This window comes from Mastigoproctus giganteus, chromosome 12 (assembly GCF_048544385.1).
Source record: "Mastigoproctus giganteus isolate SK-2022 chromosome 12, ASM4854438v1, whole genome shotgun sequence".
NCBI lineage: Eukaryota > Metazoa > Arthropoda > Arachnida > Uropygi > Thelyphonidae > Mastigoproctus > Mastigoproctus giganteus.
This window is the reverse complement of record NC_143586.1, coordinates 23,751,534-23,774,227: the sequence shown is the minus strand read 5'-3', so window position 1 is coordinate 23,774,227 and position 22,694 is coordinate 23,751,534. Positions and strand designations below refer to the sequence as shown.

The window sequence follows — 22,694 nt, the reverse complement described above, 5'->3', positions numbered from 1 at the left end:
AATACACAAATGATGTGGGTTTTTAAATGGCTGATTCTGGATAAGAATCAACCATTAAAAAAAAAAGGAAATCAGTATAAGTTTTGCTTCTGTATAATATTAACTAATTGCTGCAGGCCATATTATTTACCTGATTTATAATGTAAGATCTGAAGGACATGATATTTAATATGTATGTTATTCATTAAAATACTCCAAATTATGTTTATTCAATGTAGAACAGTATGCTTATTTTTGCTGTTTTTCAAGGTTCATCATGTTAAATGTATAAAGCTTTTTTGTGTTTGCTTCAGAGCCTTGCAAAAGAGATTACTGAAAACACCATTAGTATACACTGAAAGTTAAGCTGCCATCATTATGTTTAACTATAAAAAGAAAAGTTGTGCTCAGCATTGCTGATATTGATTGGGAATGCTGATTCATATGGCTTAAAGAGTTAAATTTTGTAGGAATGAATAGCACATGCTTTTATTGAGAATTATTGAATGTCTGGATTTTGAATTACGATTTACAGATTTTTGATAATTTATGGTTGGCAAAAATTAAATGCTCTATTTGGTCAGTGGTGGTAAATTTTAATAATGGTTGTTAGTATATGAATATTTGTTTTTGTGAAGTAATGATAAAAATCAGTTTCTATCTAGCTTTGAAGCAGCAATAGATAATACAAAGTTAAAGTGGAAATTAACCACTCTTCCAAGGAGTTTTCTCTAAAAACCAACATACATCAGGAAAATCATTCTTCCTGAAATATATTCACCTGCAGAAATGATTCATTGGGGGATAATTTATTTCACTACTAAGTTGTATCTATTTATTGCAACACTTTAAGAATGAATCATCAAAGTGGCAGTTGAAATGTTGCAGCCTATCTCTGGGTGTGAAATTCTTTACTGAGGCTGTTTTGAAGGGAAAAAATTGTGCATGTTTATTTTTGAAATAATGTACATTCTATTCTTTTCATGATTTTACTAAAATGTTTCCATTAAATTAGCAATTTTTTTTATATAAGCAATACAAAAGATCACTAATATGAAAACAGGAATTAGGAAAGGCCAATTATTTCGATCTTTCCTAGAAAGGATATAGGTTATTTTTCATTTGAAAAGGCATAGGATTTGATCAATGAACTTAGATGCAAATAGGAAAGCAACATGAAGGTGACATTAATCACCTTCTATGATTACAAGACTATTGTTCTTCACCATCCCGTGAGGAGTGGTACAATGGTTAATGCATACACACTTTTTCCACTATCTAGCATGATGATGCGTGATGCAATCTTCTTCTTCTTCCAGTCACATAGCTCCCTGAGGAGCTGTTGTAGCCACCAACAAATTCCTCCAATTACATCAATTGTGCTATACGAGCAACATTGCAAAGTTTCATATCCAGAAGTTCACTGATCCCATCCCTCCACCTAGTTGCAGGTCTTCCTCTGCACCTCTTCCCCTTGGTTTTTCTTTCCATTAAATATAATGAACAGAAAGTTTTTCCTTCTTACTATATGACCAAAAAATGAGAGTTTTCTTTTGTTGATGCTATGAAGAAGAATTTTAGGCCTGCCAATTTTATTCAAAATTGGCACTCATTTGTACTTCGATCCAAGTAAGGGATATGCAGTATTCTCCTGTAACTTGATATGTGATGCAGTACAGCAGCACATATCAAGAAACTTTACTTAGTTGCCTTGATTCCATGTGACTTTGGCCTATTCCACAAAATGCCTCTATGCAGCTGGCATTAAAATAAACATTTGACACTTTAAAGCCTAATCAAAAAGTTAAACAAATTTCTCTTGATTTATTTTGATATGTCCCGATATGTGTGTAATAATATCCTTTAAACCTGTTAAAATGTTTATTTTTACTCCCTTTTAAGCTCTAAAATCGCTGTTCACTCAGAGTGATTTTAGGGCTCAAAAAAAAAAAAAAAAAAAAATCCTCCTTAGTTTAATAAAAAAAAAAAAAAAATTTTAGACCTCTCTGAAAATGATTAGAACAATCCTGCATTTTCTAAAAATATAAAATAGGAATAAAACCATTACTATTCAATGTCAAAGAAAGTACTAAAGGTTTTTAGCAAAGCTTGTCCAGTTGAAATTTATTTCCTGCATAATTTATTACACTGCATTTATTTCCTCAGATAATTTTAAACTGTATATTAACATTATAATACCAAAAGCAACATCGTAACGTTCCTTTTTATTCCCTGCTATCATAAATGGTTTGCTTTACCCACAACAACTGATTTAATTTTTATTCTCTTTCGAAGTCTCAAAAATATACAAAAAAAAAGTAGTTTTTGCTTAAACTGGTTATGCTGTATTTATTTTTTATGTTTGGTGTTGTACAATTTTTAATTAAGTTGATTTTTTTTTTTTTTTTTTTTTTCGGTTGTATCTTTGGCTTTTTCTCAACATCATGCTTCATATAAACAGATTTCTTACTCTTATTTATCTTGGGAATGTTTGTGTGTGCATATATATTTTTTTATAATTTTTTATTTTTTTTTTAATGTGTACTGTACTGAGTTTTACTGTGAAAGAACAGATCTCACTATTCATTCTCTATAAACTCAGAGTGTGAAAACTGATCACAATGACGAGGTGACTAAATTAAGTGAAAATTTCATTTGTGGAAAAATTGACAGCAGAACTACACAATTTGAAACACCAGACATGATAATATTCTAGTTTTATGCAGTGCACATTCAGCGTGTGTCATATGATACATGAAAATTGTTATGAAAAAAAAAAAAAAAAAAAGAATGACTTCAGTTCTTTTATAAAACTGACTTCTGTTGTTGATTTTTCTTCATTATTCAAAGTATTGCAACCTTCTTTCCATTCCCTACACTAGCAGTTGACAACTAGTTATTACAGCAGGTCAGAGAGACTGAGAAGAGGAGAAAAAAGTCAGTCAATTAATTCAGAATCACCATATTATGCATGTGGATGCTTAATTCCAGCCCTACAGTTGAGTATATAAAAAATAAATGAAATACATTTGAAATGTTAGAATCTTTGTTTCAGATGTTTTTCTTCTTATAGAAAACATTAAGGATTGTAAGGTTTTTTTTTTTATGGGTACAGGCTAGATTTGGCCTGCGACTGCCATTTACTGATTGCTATGCTATATCAGTACCTGTATTCCCATTCATATTTTTTTGTTATTTGTTTAACATTTCTATACCATTAAGCTATCATAAATTTGAGAAATATTGGTAATTCACACCTAAAAAGACTTTTACTTCCAGTACATTGATGGAAAATTACTGAACAGTTCTACGTGGTTATTATAATGGTTAATTAAGATCTGTCAGACAAAAATACATCTCTTTCCCGCTGATGAGAACAACTTTATGAAGCACCTATAGAAACCATTTTCATAAAATTCTGTTTTGAAATTTTGCCAAAAAAAAAAAATTTTTTTTTTTAAATAAATTTTTAAACTGATGATAACCAATTATTATAGGACAGATAAATGCCAAAAAATATAGAAGGTGATCTCAAACGGCTATAGCTATTCAAAAATAATTTTATTTAGTCTTTAAAAACTTTATTGAATGAAAAAATTTTAATTATTACTAGACCGTTCCTGGAAGTCACCCATTATTTTTAGGCTGGTTAAAGAAATGAGAGACAAAATAAACTTGTTGGTCTGCTTTTGACCACTGAAGGTTAAAACACATGATTTAGTGTATGATTATTGCTTTTTTTTGTAATACCTTACAGCAAATTTCTAAAACATTTTGTTACTACTTCTCCCATAATTTCTTTGACCTGCCATGTGGAAGGTAAAGAAATTGTGTGATGCTTTCCAATGATATGCTACAAGTTTCTCATAAAACTTGTGCTTCTTATAGATATGACAATGTCTGCTGTATCATAAATCACACTAACAAGAAATTGTTTTATCATAATTTATGACTAGCAGTTATGGTTTGAAAAGATTCAAATATCTTTATAAAAAGATAATTTTGATGTCCAGTGGGTAGTCTTCACTGTCCAGTGATTGCCGAAACAACTGTGCATGCTGCCACGAAACAGGCCCATTTCCTCCACTCATATGGGCAGTGAGCGTAAGGCAACTGGAACCTTTGCAGCTACTAATGGTAACTGGTGTATTATTACCCACTGAAAGAAAAAGAAATAAGGGTTATTATTACTAAATTAATAAATTTTGTTTATATGGTGTATGCCAGTATAGGGCTGTGAATCATGTATTCTCTAGTATTTAAAGATAGCTTTCAAAGTTTATAATATTGTAGATGTGTAGATAAAATAATATTGAACTTGATTATAATAAGTGCCACAAGACCAGATAGTTTTTCTTGATATAGCCATTACTCATAATATTTGTGAATGTAAAAATAAGCATGTATTTAGTAAAAGAGAAAATAAGTATGGATAAATAAGTAAATAAATAAATAGTATACATATTTAACATAAGAGACCACACAAAAATGCATATAAATAAAAAAATTTAAAGCTTACAGACGCATCATTAATCAACCCTCCCTCTTTTACAAAGTTGACTTAGAAGTTTGGCCTATTTCATCAATTTTAATTTTATACATCTTAGGACTATACTAGATGGGTGCTTAAAGTGCCGGTGTCAGCTGGCATTGTAAATGCCTCCAAAATAACAAACTACATGTAGCGTTTCAAACTAGAAGGGGTGTTCTAACATTGCATTGGATACTACCAGCGACTCACTTTTTCTTCTCTGTTTAGTAGATTCTCTATTATACCACTCTCCACAGGAATTCCAGAAATTATTGAATTGCCATCCACTTGTAATTTCTTTTGTTTCAGCCTTTTCTGACAGAGGTAGTAGATCATCTTTGTTAACATTTTGATCACTACTGGAAAATTCTCACAATGATAAACCAGATTTACAGAAACAATTTAGCGATTGTAGGTGAAACAGTAACTCGTGCATCTTTCATCAAACATACTTAATCCAATACAGACACACCATTACGTAATCTTTTTTTCATTGAATCAAACATACTTAATCCAATACAGAAACACCATTACGTAATCCTTTTTCTCATTGATCAATCAGCTGGAGAACCAAGAATTGCTGAAATAACCTTTGAAACTTTTAATAATGCCCATGTCCATTGGCTTTTCATGTCCATGAAAAACAGAAGTTGCATTTGGAGGAAAATACACTAGTAGGATAAATCCTGCATGTGATGGTTGCACAGGATTGTTATCTACCAGTAGTAAAATTTTTCTGTTTTTTTTTTTTTTCAAATAATTGTTCCACTTACATATTGGTGAAAAATAATGAGCCATCCATGCCTTCTTATTAGCTGCATATTCAACAGGAAGCTTGTCTGTTTTTGAAACAGCATGGTTTGGTTTTTTTTTTTCTTTCAAATTTCACTTTTTTTTTTCTTTTTCTTTTTTTTTTCTTTTTCTTTTTTTTTTTTTTGTCAGTTACAGTCATGTTCACACATTGAAACCATTAAATAGTTCTTATGTCTTTTTCTGCCAACACATTTTTCACCTTTAAATTTAAAAGTTGCATTAGGTGTAGTATTCCAACTTTGTCTGCATTGTACATGTTTTTTCTTCTCTTTAACCCTTCTTTCATCCTACCTGATAGGGCTTCTGCACTGATTGTCGCATAAATAACGTTATGCCGATTTTTAATGTGATCAAGCCATCTGTTGTTATATGTGTAATTCTTGTGCTTTAAATTGTTTTGCAAATTGTTCTGCTTGTACCATTAAAATTAGCCCGTTGGGAACCAGCATTCCTCTGCACCTTAAACCACTCCAGCAGTGCTTGACCAACATCATCCAAGTCACATTTCCTTGTTTGTAGTGAAGTTGTTTTCTGGTGCAAATAAAATAGCTCGACATGGCTTGTCGAGGAAGCCTCCATCCTGCAGGAGATTGACAATAGCTGCAGATTTATTTTTATTTTTAAGTGTGCAGAGTGAAGAAACAGCTCAAGGAAGGGATGAAACATGCTAAAATTTATTCTATGATGGTTAGTGTGTGTGTATATAATGAGAACTGTTCTCAAAGAAGTCTATGGATGGGCTCAAAAGTTTAAAAATGGAGGTCATAATCTGGAATATTTTATTTTGTGCTGTTGACTAAGTATGTAGCTGAAGGTATGATTTCCTAGTTCTAGTGATTGGGGATGAGTGATTGGGTACATTACTTCCAGCCTTGAAACTAAGCAAACCAATTAAAGAGTGAGATCATTCCACAGTCGAAGAAATTCTGATCCATGATCCATACAGGAAAGGTGACTCTAACAGTATATTACAATAAAAATTGAGCTATTTTGGAGTTATACAAGCAGCGTCCATTGATTACACTGATTGTCAATGATATACAGGAATTTTGCTAGTAGAGAAATGGAGCTGATTATGCCTTTGTATAAGGTAGTAGCCAGGCCACATCTTGAGTACTGCATACAGGTCTGGAGGCTTCATTTTTGGAAGGATCTAGAGTTGCTTGAGCGTGTACTGAAAAGTGCAACACTCTCTGTCTTCTCCCACTCAACCATCCTTTTATCCATTGTAGCAACTTACCCATAATACCACAGTACTCCAATTTGTACATAGTCTTCTATGCACAATGGTGTCAAAAGCTTTCCTAAAATCCAAGTATATAATATCAAAATTATTTTTTGCATCTAGTTCCTTTCTAACCACATCGTAGTATCCAATCAAATTTGTCAGACAAGACTTTCTCTTAACAAACCCATTCTGTTTCTGAAGTATAACTGCAGTCTTGTCTAGATGATCCTGCAATGCATCTTTAACAAGTGACTCCATTATTTTACCTGGAACAGAAGTTAAACTAACTGGTCTGTAATTACTCATGTCACCCTTAGATTCCCCTTTGTGAATTGGGGATACATTTGCACATCTCGAGTCCGTGGGGACTTTCCCTGAGTCCAAGGATGCTCTCATAATTATGGCTAAGGGTTTGCTTCATTTGCAGCCTCCTTTAATATAACTGGATAATCTCATCCACCCCAGGTGCCTTTCTTATTAAACATCAACTTCAACAATTGCTCTCAGTTATTACAAAATAATTAAGCAGCCTGTTACAGTTTGATAAACTTCTGGCATTTTCCTCCCTTAATAACTCGTCAGGTGTGAATGTAGATGCAAAATACGCATTCAGATTATCAGCTATCTGCCATAAACAGTCGAACCATTGATATCAAGTGGACCAATCTGATTCATCCCCTTTATTCTACAGTTTATATAAGTAAAGAAGTCCTTCCTATTTTTCTTATCGTCCTTTGCCAAAGTTTTCTTGCAATCTGCCTTCGCTTGTCTAACCTGCTTTGTGACGATTGCAGATAGTTTATATCTGCCATAGGCTTGTGTATCGCCTGATAATTTACATGCATTTTTCTTCTCTGCCACAAGTCTCATTAGTTCTTCTGACATCCATTTAGGCCTAAACCTTGAACAATATTTCTTAATCGGTATGAAAAGCCTAGTAGCGTCCATGATTAGTTTCTTGAATGCTTCCCACTTAGAATTTGCTGTTGGTGACATCATTAGTTGGTCTCACTGTACAGAATTTAAAAACTCTCTGAGATCACTGCAGTCACCTTTATTGAAGCAAAAACCCTTCCCTTTACCCCTGATGGCAATTATATCTTTAAGTAAATCCCACGTCAGTGCACTGTGATCACTGCCACCTAGTAGTTTGTTTATCTGCAAATTGTTCATACACGAATAATCATTGCTGATAACAAGATCAAGCGTATTGAATTCTCTGGTTGCCTCTCAAACACGCTGCTGCAGAAAACAATCATCCAATAAATCCACAAGTCTTGCTAGCGTGCGAGTGATCAATCCACAAGTTCCAATCAATATCTGGGAAGTTAAAATCCCCCATTACAACATAATCTGATTTACTGGCCCATTCTGTTTCTCTGTACAATTGTTCGTTGTACTAATTAGAGTCATTAGGCCTATAACACACTCCTACCCTCAATTTTACTTTCCCAGTGCTTATGTCACACCAAACTGACTCAACATTGCTTCCTTAGATTTTGTTTTTCTTAATTAACAGCATAACCCAACCTCCCTTTCTATCCTTTCTGTACACATTGTACTCCCCAAATTCCAATTCTGCACTGCTTATATCTGTGTGACACCATGTCTGATATCCCAACAATATCCATCTTTATGTCTTTACGAGCACTTCAAATCCATAAAATTTATTTAATACTTCTAGCATTGGTGTACATGTAAGTATACATGCACCTATTCTTATTCTTAGTTACCCTAACGTAGCCCATGTATTTATTTGTTTCATGATGATTCCCACCATTGTATTTCCATTAATTTTTCCAGAAGAAGGACTTCCTTGACCAGTCAGTGTTCCAAGAGTCACTCAAAAGTTATCTACCTTGGTAATAAAGAAACAACACAGCCTATCCCCCCCTCTCTCTTTCTCTCCACCCACCCGAGTTCAACACATGCTCTGAGAAAAAGAAGTGTTCGTCATGGTCTCTGATATCACAATCACTTAAAAATTGATGCTCATACGGGTATTTCTTCAGATTTCTGAAGCGGAAATAATCAGTGGGGGGGCCAGTTCTAGGCTGTAGGACCTATGTACAAGAGCACTGTCATGAAGAAGCAAGACCCTTTGTGTTAATTTTCCTCTTCTCTATTCCCTTATGGCCCCCAGTAATTTTATTTAGTATGTAATCTATCAAAACAGTTCCTTCCATAACCCAAAAACTGGTGACCCTCATCTCTCTGGTGGAGGGTTAAGTCCTGAATTTTTTGATTAGTGGTAGTGACATATGGTGTTTCCACTGCATGGACTCCTGTTTCTGGATCTCAGTAATGAATGCTCATTTAATCAACAATTACAATTCTTGAAAAGAAACTCTTGTGGATCTGTATCATGCATGTGAAATTTTCCTCAAAAATGCCTGCCCTGAACTGTTTGAAGAGGTGCCAAGAATGCTTGCAGCTTCTTGGCCCCAGCAAGAACTTACCTTTGACATAGGCAAGCATTCATGGATAATGGTCAGCACTGTTCCCTCAGAAATATTACATTCTCTGGCAATCAGAAACACTTTAATACATTTATCCTGCATAATCAGATCTTAAATTTTTTGGCACATTTCTGGATTGTCACTTCCATTGGTTATTCTCACAGCAGGGGTCATCTTTTATGGATTCTTAACTCCATCATTTAAACTGCTTAGACCAAAATTTTATGTGGTATTCAGAAGTAGCATGGCCATATATAACTTTCATGCATTCCTGAATAATTTTTGGTTTATTTCCTTCCTTTGTCAAAAATCTGATAATGACCTGATGCTTCAATTTCATGACATCTATGTTTTCCTTTGTGTTTGCTACTTTAAATCTCTTCTGTTCTTCCATACTTCAAAAGGCATTGAGTTGGAGCTGCATAAAGAAGATACAGACATTTATGAGTGCATAATAACATTATAGTTTTTTTTTTTATATCAAGCATATTTATAATCAAGGAAAATTAACTTATTGAATGGCCTTTGTACTTGAAAAAAAGGCTAGAAAATTACATTGTATATGTAATTCATTCCTTGAATTCTCTGATTAAATTGCTGCAAACGAATATAAAGAGAAATAAGATGACACCAACAATTTAAAAAGTAGTTTATTGGAGGTAATTTTTTGATTAACTAAGCTGCATTAAAACAACATAATATTGATAATATTGATGTCAAATTCTAATGCTAAAAATTTCTACCACCCAGATCTTTAAAAAAATTTGGTGGCTCCAATACTTAAAACTTCTTTCAGATTCATTCAGAGATATGAAAGTGCATGATTTAAACTGGTCAAACATAATTTCTTACACTTTCTGAGAAATAAAGAATTCAGAATTTTTCTCAGCATGGTCTCTGCTTGTTAACAGGTGAAAGATTATTTGTTGATACTATCAAGGCAGTGTTAGGTTGGTCAGAAAACTATAGCTTCGTGGGGATACACAGACTAATAGAGTCGCAAGCAGAGATGAAACTGATCTTGCACTGCTTCTATTGGAATAAGCAGCAGCTTGCAAAAGCAAGGTGATGGGATTTCAAAGACTGCTGGGAGTCACCATGGAACAAGTAAATATGTGGGCTGTGCTAGGGTAACTAAGAATAAGAACAGCTGCTAGGAGCATATTAAATAAATTTGATAAATTTGAAGTACTGGTCAAGACATGAAATGTGGACATTGTTGAGATATCAGGAACATGGTGTTACTCAGATATAATGGGTGTAGAATTTGAATATGGGGAGTACAGAAAGGACAGAGGATAAGGGGGGGAGGGGAATTAAGAAGCACATAAAATCGAAGGCAGTGCATCCAACTGACATGGGTGGTCAGTGCAATGTTGAGTCAGTTTTGCATGACATAAGCACTGGTGAAGCAACTGGCGAGTAAGGATGTCTTATAGGACTGAGGACGCTGATTGAGTACAATAAACAACTGTACAGAGAAATAGAGTGGGCCAGTAAATCAGAATGTCTTATAATGGGGAATTTAACTTTCCACATATTGACTGGAACTTGTGGTTTGGTCATTCACACAGAAGCTTGGTTTTTAGGAGCATTAGCAACTAAGGCCATATTGGGATATGCGGTGGTCATTCCCTGACCTTTCCGCATCCTCCGTATTTGGTGGTCACGGGCTCGAACCCCGGTCTAATCAAGAAGTGTGTGCTACACACTGCTGCTCCTGCCCACCTGGCTACGGAGGTGCCCACACACACACACACAGAAAGAAGCAGATACTTTCTGGACATGCAGGATGACTGTTTTTACCAGCACAATGTTAGAGAGGCAACAAGAGGAGTAATACTCTTGATCTGATTATCAGCAGTGATTATTCATGCATTAAGAATCTGCAGATAAAATAACTACTATGTGGCAGTGATCACAGTGTACTGATGTTGAATTTACTTAAAGATATAACTACCATCAAGGGTAAAGGGAGGATTTTTGCTTTTGTAAAAGTGACTACAGCGGACACAGACAGTTTTTAAATTCTATGTAGCGGGACCAACTGATGTTACCATTAGCAAATTCTAAATAGGAAGCATTCAAAGAATAAATCATAGACGCTACTAGGCTTTATATACCACTCAGAAATATTGTTCAAGGTATAGGCCTAAATGGATGATCTGAACTAATGAAACTTCTGGCAGAGAAAAAAAAAATGCATGGGATCCATACAAATTATCAGGTGACACACAGACTAAGGACATATAAACTAGTCTGTAACCAAGTCACAAAGGAGGTTAGGCAACGAAAGCAGATTATGAGAAATCTTTGACAAAGGATGGTCAAGAACATAACAGAACAGCATAGAAATCGAATTGGTCCACTTGATATCAACGGTTTGACTGTTGATGATCCTGCTAAGGTTACTTTTCAAACTGAATAAGTATTTTGCATCTACATTCACACATGACAAATGTTTTAGAAAAGTGGATGCCAGAAGTTTATCAAATTCTAACAGGGAGTTAAATAATTTTGCAATACCTGAGAGGAAAGTGGAAAGAGAAATTGTTGAAGTTAACCGTAAGAACAGCACCTGGAGTGGATGAAATCTAACCAATTATATTAAGGGAGGCAGCGAAGGAAGTAAGCAAACCCTTAGCCATAATTATGAGAGCATCCTTGGATCAGGGGAGGCTCCCATGGACTGGAGATGTGTGAATGTATCATCCAATTCACAAATGGTGACACAAGTAATTACAGCACTGCTAGTTTTTCTGTTCCTGGGAAAATAATGGAATCACTGGTTAAAGATGTAATGTGCAATCATCTAAACAAGGCTGTAGTTATACTTCAGACACAACATGGATTTGATAAGGGGGAATCTTGTCTGACCAGTATGATTGAATGCTACGATGTGGTCACAAAGGAACTGGATGCACTTGAAAATTACAACACCATGAGAGGTGCATTATGGCCACAGAAGCCAATGTGCCAACAACTAACAAACAACAACAACTGGATGCAAAAAATAATTTTGATAACAAATACCTGGATTCCAGGAAAGATTTTGATACGGTTACACATAAAGGACTGTTGTACAAATTGGAGCAGTGTGGCATTAAGGGCAAGTTGTTGCTATAGATAAAGGGATGTTTGAGTGGGATAAGACAGCGAGTGGTAATGAATGGACACTGCTCTTCATGGACTAATGTTATTAGGGAAGTTCCCCAGGATTCAGTGTTGGGGCCAGGTGGGCAGGAGCAGCAGTGCATAGCACACGTTCCTTGATTAGACCGGGGTTTGAGCCCGTGACCACCAAATACGGAGGATACAGAAAGGTCAAGGAATGACCACCGCATATCCCCGGAGCAATATGGCCTTAGTTGCTAATGCTCCTAAAAACCAAATAACAAATCAGTGTTGGGCCCATTGTTGTTTTCTATATTTATCAATGATATTGATGAATGCATATCAAGCTTAATTTCCATCTTTGCAGATGATACAAAGATTTGCAGGATGATTAATGACAGTAATGATAATATCGTACAACAGAATAGAAAAGTTAGGCAGATGGGCTGAGAAATGGCAATCGAAGTTTAACATTGACAAATGCAAAGTACTTCATATGGGTAGCAATAAACCCAGGTAACATACCGACGGTGTGCTACTACACTCAGAGTAGTAGAAAATGAAAAAGCCCTGGGATAAGTGTGTAACCAGATATGAAGTTCTCTGAGCAGTGCAGATGGGCTGCCAGTACAGCTCAGTGTTTTGTCAATGATATACAGGAATTTTGCTAGCAGGGTTAAAGAAGTGATCATCTCATTGTATAAAGCAATTGTTGGGCCACATCTTGAGCACTGTACACAAGTCTGTAGGCCTCATTTTAGGATGGATATAGAGCTGCTGGAATGAGTACAGAGAAGAGCAACAGGGCTGGTGGGGGAACAAAGGTATGCTCTTACCAAGAAAGCCTTCAGTTCTGCAAATTGTAGCATTTGGAGACTAGGCACCTGTGAGGTGATCAGACAAGTGTTTAAGGCTTTGAATGGATTGAGCAAGCTCAATGCTGATGGGATTCTTCTTCTCGATCAGACTGCGTATGAGGGGACATAAACTGAAACTGAGTTGTAGAATAGATGTGCAGAAGTTTGCCTATACCAGCAATAGTTGATTGCTGGAATAAACTTTCACCTGGTGTTGTGAAAGTTGATAGCTTAAATAAAATCAAGGAAGAATTAGATAAACTATTGGAGGAAACGAATAGGTGAAATGGGAAGTGTATTTTTTTTTTTGGCTTGAGGTTGTTCAAATTACTTTCTTCCATCAATTGCGACTACTAATGCTAGAAATGGAAATTGACCTTAACAGTCAAGGCATTAGCATTAGTGGAGGCATATAATGTAAGAAAGCAAGTGTGTACAGCATCAGCAAAAAGAAAAAAAAAAAAAAAAACCTCTCCCCATTTCACTGATCCATTCGTTCCAAATGTTTTTATCTAGTTCAGCCTTGAATTTATTTAAGCTATCAACTTCCATAACAACAGATGGAAGTTTGTTCCAGCAATCAACTACCCGCTGGCTAAAGGCAAACTGAGGGGCCATAGATTCAGTTTGAATCTATGCCCCCTCAAGTTTGTAATCAGAGCAAGAGAAAGAATCCCATCAGCATTGAGCCTGCTCACCCCAATCAAGCCCTTATACACCTCAATCAGATAGCTACACAGGTGCCTAATCTCCAGAAGCTGCAATTTGCAAAACTTAAGCTTGTTTTCATAAGAACGCCCTTTGTTCCCCTTCTCTATACTTGTTCTAGCAACTCTACATCCTTCCTAAAATGAGGCTTCCAGACCTGTATGCAGTACTCAAGGTGTGGCTTGACCATTGCCTTATACAAGGGGATAAATCACCTCCTTATTGCAAAATTCCTATATATCATTGACAAGACCCCATGACCTACTCTGGCAGCCTGACTACACAATTACCACCAGGTCTCTTTCATTCTCCACTACCCTGAGTGTAACACTACCCAGTTGATTTCTCTGGGGTTACTGCTACCCATATGCAGTACTTTGCATTTGTCAATGTTAAATTTCAGTTGCCACTTTAAGCCCATCTGCCCAACTTTTCCAAATCCTGTTGCAACAGCATACTGTCTATTACTATTATTAACAACCCTGCCAATCTTTGTATCATCTGCAAACTTTGACATTAAGCTTCACCTTCATCAATATCATTGATAAATATACAAAACAACAATGGTCCCAACACTGAACCCCGAGGGACACCATAAATAACATTAGTCCACATAGAGCAGTATCCATCGATTACCACTCTCTGTTTTCTCCCATTCAACCAACCAACCATGGGAAAAGAGAGAGTGGTAATCATCAACTCATCCTATCCATTGTAGCAACTTGCTCTTAATGCCATACTGCTCCAATTTGTACAGTTGTCTTCCATATGCAACAGTATCAAAAGATTTCTTGAAATCCAAGTATACGATATAAAAATATTTTTTGCATTCAGGTCCTTTATGACCACATCGTAGTATCCAATCAAATTGGTCAGACAAGACTTCCCGTTAACCTAAAATTATGGCAAATACAAAATTTTGTCCTCTCTCTTCCTTGCACATGCGCACACACACCTGTGCGAAGATAAAGAAAGATAAGTATCATCAATGATATTATCTGGAAAAATAGAAAAAATTTACTTACCATTCTTAAGTGGAATGGCGCCATTTTCTGTTTCCAGTTCCCATGTCACTACACCATTTTCAAACACAGATGTGTCATTTCGAAGAATAATTGTATCTACTTTTACCTGGGCATCGGTAAATTCAAACTTCCACCTAATTGCACCTTCTAGGGTGTCTTCTCTGCGGCATAAATATACTTTATTCCAGTCAAGTTCGGTTTTCCTAAACACATTTTTCTCATTATATATACAGCTACCCCATCCCTTTTTGATTGAATCACAACTGGTAGAAACCCTTACATATTTGTCGGAGGCTGTACAATATTTAACATGAAGACACTTGGTTTGTATTTCCTGAGGAGTTGCATGAAATACATAGGACTCTTTTGGAGGCTCCACTTCACCTCTAGCTATTCGCCAAGCTAGAGATCCTGAGCTTCTTCCACATGCTTCCTCATCACTTGCAGATCGAACAGATAAGAATTCTGCTAACTCTACAGCTCTTCTCAGTAGAAGTTCCTCTTGTCTTTGTTTATTTAATATAGCTTGGAATTGACTGGTAATATTAGTTATTAGTCTTAAAAGTAAAGATTCTCTACAAAGCACACGTCTTGCCATGACCTCCTTGTGATTGCTTGAATACCTCCAAGTCACATCTTGTATTTCATCTCTTGAGAAAGCAATCACATAACTCAATTTTTTTTTCCATCCAGCTTCATATATAAGTGGCTTATCGCACAAATTTTCACATGGGTCACAGTGTAACCATCGCTTCTGAGAAACTGAATAGACTTCAGTCCATACGTGGTCAGTCCAATCAACAACAAATCTAGCATCAAAGTCAAGAGCACGACAGAGAAGAGTAAAACAGTTAGCCCACTCTCCACACCTTCCCTGTCTTGTTTCGAGCAATTTCTTTGGGTGTGTATAACGAGGGAAACGCACCTCCCTTGCACAAGCAGAACAAGAATATATCTCTACTCGTTCAGTACCCCACACACGTTCTTGGGAATAAGGTACACCTGCTCCCCTTGAATGTGTAGATCCTCCACATACGTTGCAGGATGGAGAATCAACCCACTTAAAAAAGTTGTACTTAAACCACTGCAGTAGAGTAAGTAGAAGGCAGTCTCTTAAATCTAGTGTCCCACAATTTCTTATAGCAGAAAATTTTTGTTGTGCTTGACTATTGAGTTCATGAACAGGAATAACAGACAAAGCAGAAGTTTTCACTACAGGGTCTTCATAGAGAAGAACTTGCTTTGTATACTGCACCAACTGATTACAGAATACCTTTTCAGATTCCTGAAAATATATGAAAAAGAAATGGTAACTACAAAAACATTGACTATTTAATGTCTTAAAAGATTCAACTTGCATGAAAAATTTAACAAAAAGATAATAATAATAATAATTTATTTATCCTTATTTTATGTTACACTTTTTTGGGAGATAACAGCAAAAAGGGAGGGAGAACACATAAGCCAATGGCTTTTTAGGGGGTGTTCCCTTAAAAAATTATGAATATACAAATATACAACTGAAAAATGTACAATTTTGAAATTGTACAGGTAATGGAAAGACATAAATAAATTGGAGTTTTTTTGTACATTTCTTTAAAGAAGACTTCAAAAAGCATCACTACTTATAACATCATTGTGAACATTTTTACAATTAAATGAGGAGAGAAAAGAAAAATGATGAGATACATGCACAGAAATTTACAAACTATTTTCCAACTGCTTCATTTAACATTTGTACATTATTTCCATGTTGGTGTTTTTAAAATCCAGGAGTAGAGTGGAAGGTAATTTGAATCAGATATCCCTGGTGATGTGTTCAATTAGTAGTTTCTTGAATTGACATTTTTGATTTTTGCAGGAAGTTTGTTCCAGGTTTTAGCACCTCTGTATTTTATCCTTTTCTGACCTATGGCTTTTCTGAAAAGCGGAATCTTCAGGTTGGCTTCATTTCTGAGATTGTATGATATTTCTTCTTCGTCTGTGGTTATGAAAAAGGATCTGAAGAGAGGGGGAAAGTCTGCTGTCTTCATAGCATTATAAACAAGGATCTTTGTTTATAATGATCAAGCAACTTTGAAAAAGAAAGTAGTCTGGAATTTGGATTGAAACCTCAGGAGAGAACCAGGTTTCAGTAAAAACCATCAGGGCTGGATGTAGATTCCATGATGTCTGAGCGAGGATTTCATCATTATGTTTTACAAGACTGCGTGCATTCATATAGAATACAGTAATTGCATCTTTTTATGCTGCAGTAAGGCATAAGTTGTTTGGCTTAATTGTTGGCAAGTGACAGGGTAGAAAGATGTTTTCACAAGAGTTAGTGTCATTGAAATTCTGGTAGGCCGAAGAGAGAGATGAATCATTTGTAGACGTTATTTCCTGTAGAGATTCCTGGATATCTGAAAAACGCACGGATTGTCATTCATGCTCACTTGTTTTGATAGCTAAGTCACTAGCTGGTAACCTAGGGCCAGGGAATCGTCCATAGAAAGGCCGAATGATAGTTCCCACAGGCCAACAGTGGTCCTTCAGTAATTCGTCAAAGTCTGTTTGCTGGCATTGAATGTAGAAAGAGCTGTACGACTCGTGTTTAGAAATAATTTTTGTTGCCTTTGTTTCTATCTGCAGCTGCGTTCTGATGTGCTGCTCTACTTCTCTATCGCAGAGTTGGGGTTCGAGTCTTGAGACAAAAATACCCGTGGTCGAACTTTTGGTTCTGGGGATTGCTCTGATTGTAGAGTTGGTGGCTGTTCCCACAACAGGAGGAGGATGTTGACGTCTGCCTGTGTGATTAGAGGCAGATAGATTCCGCTGTCTTCCGATGAGATCTGTCCGCCGCCTAGAGGAAGATAAGTAGCTTATCGACATACTGAACTTTGCACACTGGATAGTGCATCATACTGAAATGAATAATGTACTAGATTTTAGCATCCCACAAATTATCTAGTTTAGTATGGTTTTAGGACTAATCCTTTTTTTTTTTTTTTTTTAACTAAGAAAACAGTGAGAGAACACTGTTGACATTATTAAAACATTGGTCAGTATGCAGAAAATACTGACCAATGTTATAACCATTTTCTGCTGAGACATAAGAGCTGCACTCATAGTTTATTTTTAAAAATGTGACGTTTTTATTTTCCACAAAGAGATGCATTAGTATTTTTGTTAACTTTCAGTTTTAGACACCATAATTGCATTACAAATGATGCACTTTTATGAGTAGTGCTTAAAACTTGTGTCCACATTTTCAGCTGGAACAGCATCAGCATGTAAATAAACAAAATAACCAGATATGTATAGTACAAGAATTACTGATAATATGGCTATTAAGAATTACAGTAATATGGCTATTAAGTAGCTGGAGTCTAATTAAGTGAATGTGGGATCATCAAAGCTTAAAGAAAACTGTCAACTGCCTTTGATGAAAAAAAAGAAGATAATGTCATTATTCTGATCAGAATGATGTAGACAATAGTAGTACATTTTAAATTCCTCCTGTCTTGACAGGATTTGAACTAGGCCTTTTCCAATGATATAGAAAGACAGCAATGATAACTACTATGCTGAATGCAAGGGGCAGAACCAATACTAAAGCCTGTAGTCTCAGTGTTACTCAGGGCAACGGCCACTTATAACCACCATCTGCCTTCTATTTGTTGCACAAGTGACGTATTGTTCCAATTTATATAAAAAGTGTTTATGTAGGACTATATGAAAAGCCTCAGTGAAGTCTTAATATAGTATACTGATTGCAAAGAATAATTTATATTATTCTTTGCAATCAGTTCTTTTGTGTAACAACCATATAATAGTTTATCAAATAGGTAGATGACTTTTATCACCCACTGCAATATTACCACCTTGCATAATGAACGTTTCAAATGGCCAAAACCATGTTTAGGCCACCTCTGGGACAAAGTTTGGGCTTTCTTCCCCACAGTGACTTCTATTATTCAACATATCAGGTATTTTGAAGTTATGACAGGCATCATTCAAAGTTCCATGCATCATGAGGCACAACTTTAAAAACGTTTTTGCAAGATGACCTGCAAAAGATAGAGTGCACTAGACATCCAGATAATGCAGTGGACCAAAATTCTCTCAGAGATCTCCCAATCATCTAGTGTATAACTCTGCTGTCTCTACTAGTAGCTGTGACAAGAATGAGTCTGAGTAGTATGTCTATGGGAGTATCACCACATATTATATTTATTCAAATTGTGTAAGTAGGGCAGTAGTTCCATTTTAGCATCTACAGCCATAAGGCCATATTCCAGTATTTTTAAGCCTCAGAAGGGAGCAAGGCAGTTCCTAAAACATCAGGGCATCTCACCCAACTCCTAATTATTACTTTATATGTAACAACTTTTAATTCCCAAATATATGTTCATTTATGTTTATCTATACAATTTTGTGTTCTCTTTTTAGTAATTTATTCTACTGTGAAACTCATAATGTGAGATGTCTTGTTTCATTCAACACATTTTTTTTATGACATAATTTCTTCTAAGATTTTAAAATAAATAGCAGTAGTAATAGATGCATTTGATGCAAGAAAGCAAGCATATGAGCTTATGTAGCATCAGCCAAAACAAAAAAAAAAAAAAAAAAAAAGAAACAATTTCACACAACCATTCCCTCTAAAAGTTTGTCCAGTTCCTCCTTGAATTTATTTAAGCTATCAACTTCCACAACGACAGATGGAAGTTAGTTCCAGCAATTAACCACCCACTAGCTAAAGGCAAATTTTCACACATCTATTCTACAACTGTTTTTCCTCAATTTGAATTTATGCCACCTCAGGTTTGAAATCTGAGCAAGCAGAACTCCATCATGCTCAACCCATTCAAGGCCTTATACACCTCAATCAGAACACGTCGCAGGCGCCTAGTCTCCAGCCACTGCAATTTGTAGAACATTTAAGCCTTTCTTGGTAAGAGAACACCCTCGTTCCCCTCACCAATCTTGTTGCCCTTCTCTGTATAGAGAAGGGCAACAAGATTGGTGAGGGGAACGAGGGTGAGTAATCTTCCATGCACAAGTGTCAAAAGCTTTCCTGAAATCCAAGTATATGATATCAAAATTATTTTTTGCATCGTTCTTTTTTAACCACATCATAGTATTCAATCAAATTTATCAGACAAGACTTTTCCTTAATAAACCCATGCTGTGTCTGAATTATTGCCGAAGTCTTGTGTAGATGATCCTGCAGTGCATCTTTAACCAGTGACTCCATTATTTTCCCCGGAACAGAAGTTAAACTAACAGGTCTGTTACTCGTGTCACTTTTAGATCCCTCTTTTTGAATTGGGGATACATTTGCACATCTTCAGTCCGTGGGGACTTCACCTGAGTCCAAGGATGCTCTAATAATTATGACTAAGGGTTTGCTTAGTTCCTTTGCTGCCTCCTTTAATATAACTGGATAGATCCCATCGACCCCCCCCAGGTGCCTTTCTTATGTTTAGCTTCAACAATTTCTCCTCCACTTTGCTCTCAGTTATTACAAAATCATTAAACACCTTGTTATAGTTTGATAAACTTCTGGTATTTTCCTCCCTTAATAAATCATCATATGTGAATGTCTATGCAAAATACTCATTCAGATTATCAGCTATCTGAGCAGAATCATCAACAGTCGAACCATCAATATCAAGTGGACCAATCTGATTCATCCCCTTCATTTTAGAGTTTATAAAAAAAGTAAAGAAGTCCTGTTTTTCTTAGCGTCCTTTGCCAAAGATTTCTCGTAATCTGCCTTCACTTGCCTAATCTCCTTTGTGACTTGATTAAAAACTAGTTTTGCCTATGGCAGATATAAGCTAGTCTGTAATCAAGTCACAAAAGAGATTAGTCTGGCAAAATAATGTATAATTACAATGCCTTTTTATAATGTAGTCATAGCACTGCATGTGTTTTTAACACAGCTAATCAGAAAATGGTAAAAAAAAAACAAAGGCTACTTCTCTGTGACACCTGAAGTGGTTTATTTTAGAAAATGTAATTGAACATTAAATGTAAATTGGTTTCAGCATGATTTTGCATACCTTTTGTCAGTGATTAACAGAGAAATGATTTAACATTAACATCTATTTAAAAAGGTATAGTGGATTGAAGCTACCCTTACCAGTACTGTAATCATGGACCTAAAAAACTTAACTAGTTAAACTAAAGCAGAAAGTGCTTTTTTTTACCAGTTGCCATTTTAAATGTCACTCTTGCGATAAAAATTATATATTTAAATTATAAAAGCTACTAATACAATTTTAGGAACAATAATATAAGATTCACTTACTGTGGCATCAGGTAATAACGGAACTGATATTCTTATAGTTGTGAGATGTCTTGTTTCTGGCATTCCCTTTGGAGCAAATTTTTTCACTAGACATTTATTCCTAACATCATTCAGGTTCTGTCTAAATTTTCGTACTGTGTCTATGTTGTTATTAATAGACCATACAAAATGTTCAACACCCTTTGAATAAAGAAAAAAGTGAACTGATAAATACATGTGAACCCAACTGTTTTCAGAGCATCCAGTTTGTTTTGTTGTAATTAAATAAATATTCATATCTACAGTAATTAGCTATAAAAATTTTGTTCTATAAAGCATTTGCTTCAGAAAATATTCTTTTTCGCATTGTTACAAATCTAAGAATAGCAGAAGAAACCATTAATAAAGTAATCAAAAATGATAAAAGTAAGAGTTAACATAGAAGAAAAGGTTATTTTAAAGAATGGAGTAAATATGTAATATATAAATATTAAAATAGGGCAAATTTTGGATACGGTCTGTACTGTGATAGAAAAGATCATATAATCTAGGGGTCATATTCTGAAGTACAAGTTACAGAAGGCAGAGCAAGAATTAATTGCACCAATATATATATATATATATATATATATATAAAGAGAAATAAAGCTGAATATATCAATTAAATTGAAATTTCACTTCTAAGTGTAAAAAAAAGGGTTAGCAGTACTGTAAAATGTAAACTTAAGTAAGAACAGTCAAAAAATTAAAGTTCAAAAGGTAATATTGTTGTACACGCTGGCACTAATGATATTAAGAGTAGCAGACTGGCGGGATTACTTAACAAGTAAGGGTTAATGTTGAAAAAAAGCCGTGAGTTAGGGTTGAATTTAAAAGTGTCTGTAATTCTGCCCAGACACGATAGGAGGGAGTATACGATGAAAGCCTTGTCGATCAATTCAGCCCTGGAGAGATTGTGCAAGGCTTAAGGGGTAGAATTTTTCTCAGCCTGGTCTGTGCTTGTTAACAGGAGAGACTGCTTCTACAGGAATGGGATACACTTAAATAGAAAGGGTGCAAGAATATTTGCTGATGTTATTGAGGCAGTGTTAGGTGGGTTGGAAAACTGCTAGCTTGGGGGGGGGGGGGGGGAAATACACGGAATAATAGATTAACAGTAGACATTGGCAGAGGTAAAAGTGATTCTTGCACTACTTCTATTGGAATGAGCAGCAGCCTGGAAAACAAGGTGTGGGGGATTTCAGAGACTGCTGGGAGTCATTGTGGAACAAGTAAATACGTGGGCTGTGTTAGGGTAGCTAATAATAGGAAGAGGTGCATGTATACTTGCGTGTACACCAATGCTAGGAGTTTGGTAAATAATTCGATGAATTTCAAGTGTTGGTCAAAACATCAAAGACAGATATTGTTGGGATATCAGAGAAATGGTGTCACACAGATATAAGGAAATGCAGAACTGGAATTTGGGGAGTACAATGTGTACAGGATAAGCAGGGAAGAGGGGTTATGCTATTAGTTAAGAAACACAAAATCCAAGGAAGTACAGCCAGTCGACATGGTGGGACAGTGCAGTGTCGAGTCAGTTTGGTGTGACATAAGCACTGGGAAAGCAAAATTGACAGTAGCAATGTGTTATAAGCCTAATGACTGATGGGTATAATAAACAACTGTACAGAGAAATAAAGAGTGGGCCAGTAAATCAG

The 22,694-nt window shown here is 35.6% G+C and overlaps 1 protein-coding gene across 1 annotated transcript in view; it reads right to left on the bottom strand.

Annotated features, from left to right (window-relative positions):
* Positions 1 to 3,795: 3,795 nt before the first annotated feature.
* The window catches only part of Pngl (N-glycanase Pngl), a 37,636-nt gene continuing 18,737 nt past the window's right edge, over positions 3,796 to 22,694 (bottom strand). The window contains exons 2-4 of the mRNA XM_090386015.1: positions 21,013 to 21,192; positions 14,715 to 15,999; positions 3,796 to 4,138 (exon numbers count right to left, since the gene is read on the bottom strand). Coding sequence (XP_090242141.1) covers positions 3,966 to 4,138; positions 14,715 to 15,999; positions 21,013 to 21,192 — 1,638 coding nt within the window. The 3' untranslated portion in view covers positions 3,796 to 3,965. The remainder of the gene's footprint in view (positions 4,139 to 14,714; positions 16,000 to 21,012; positions 21,193 to 22,694) is intronic.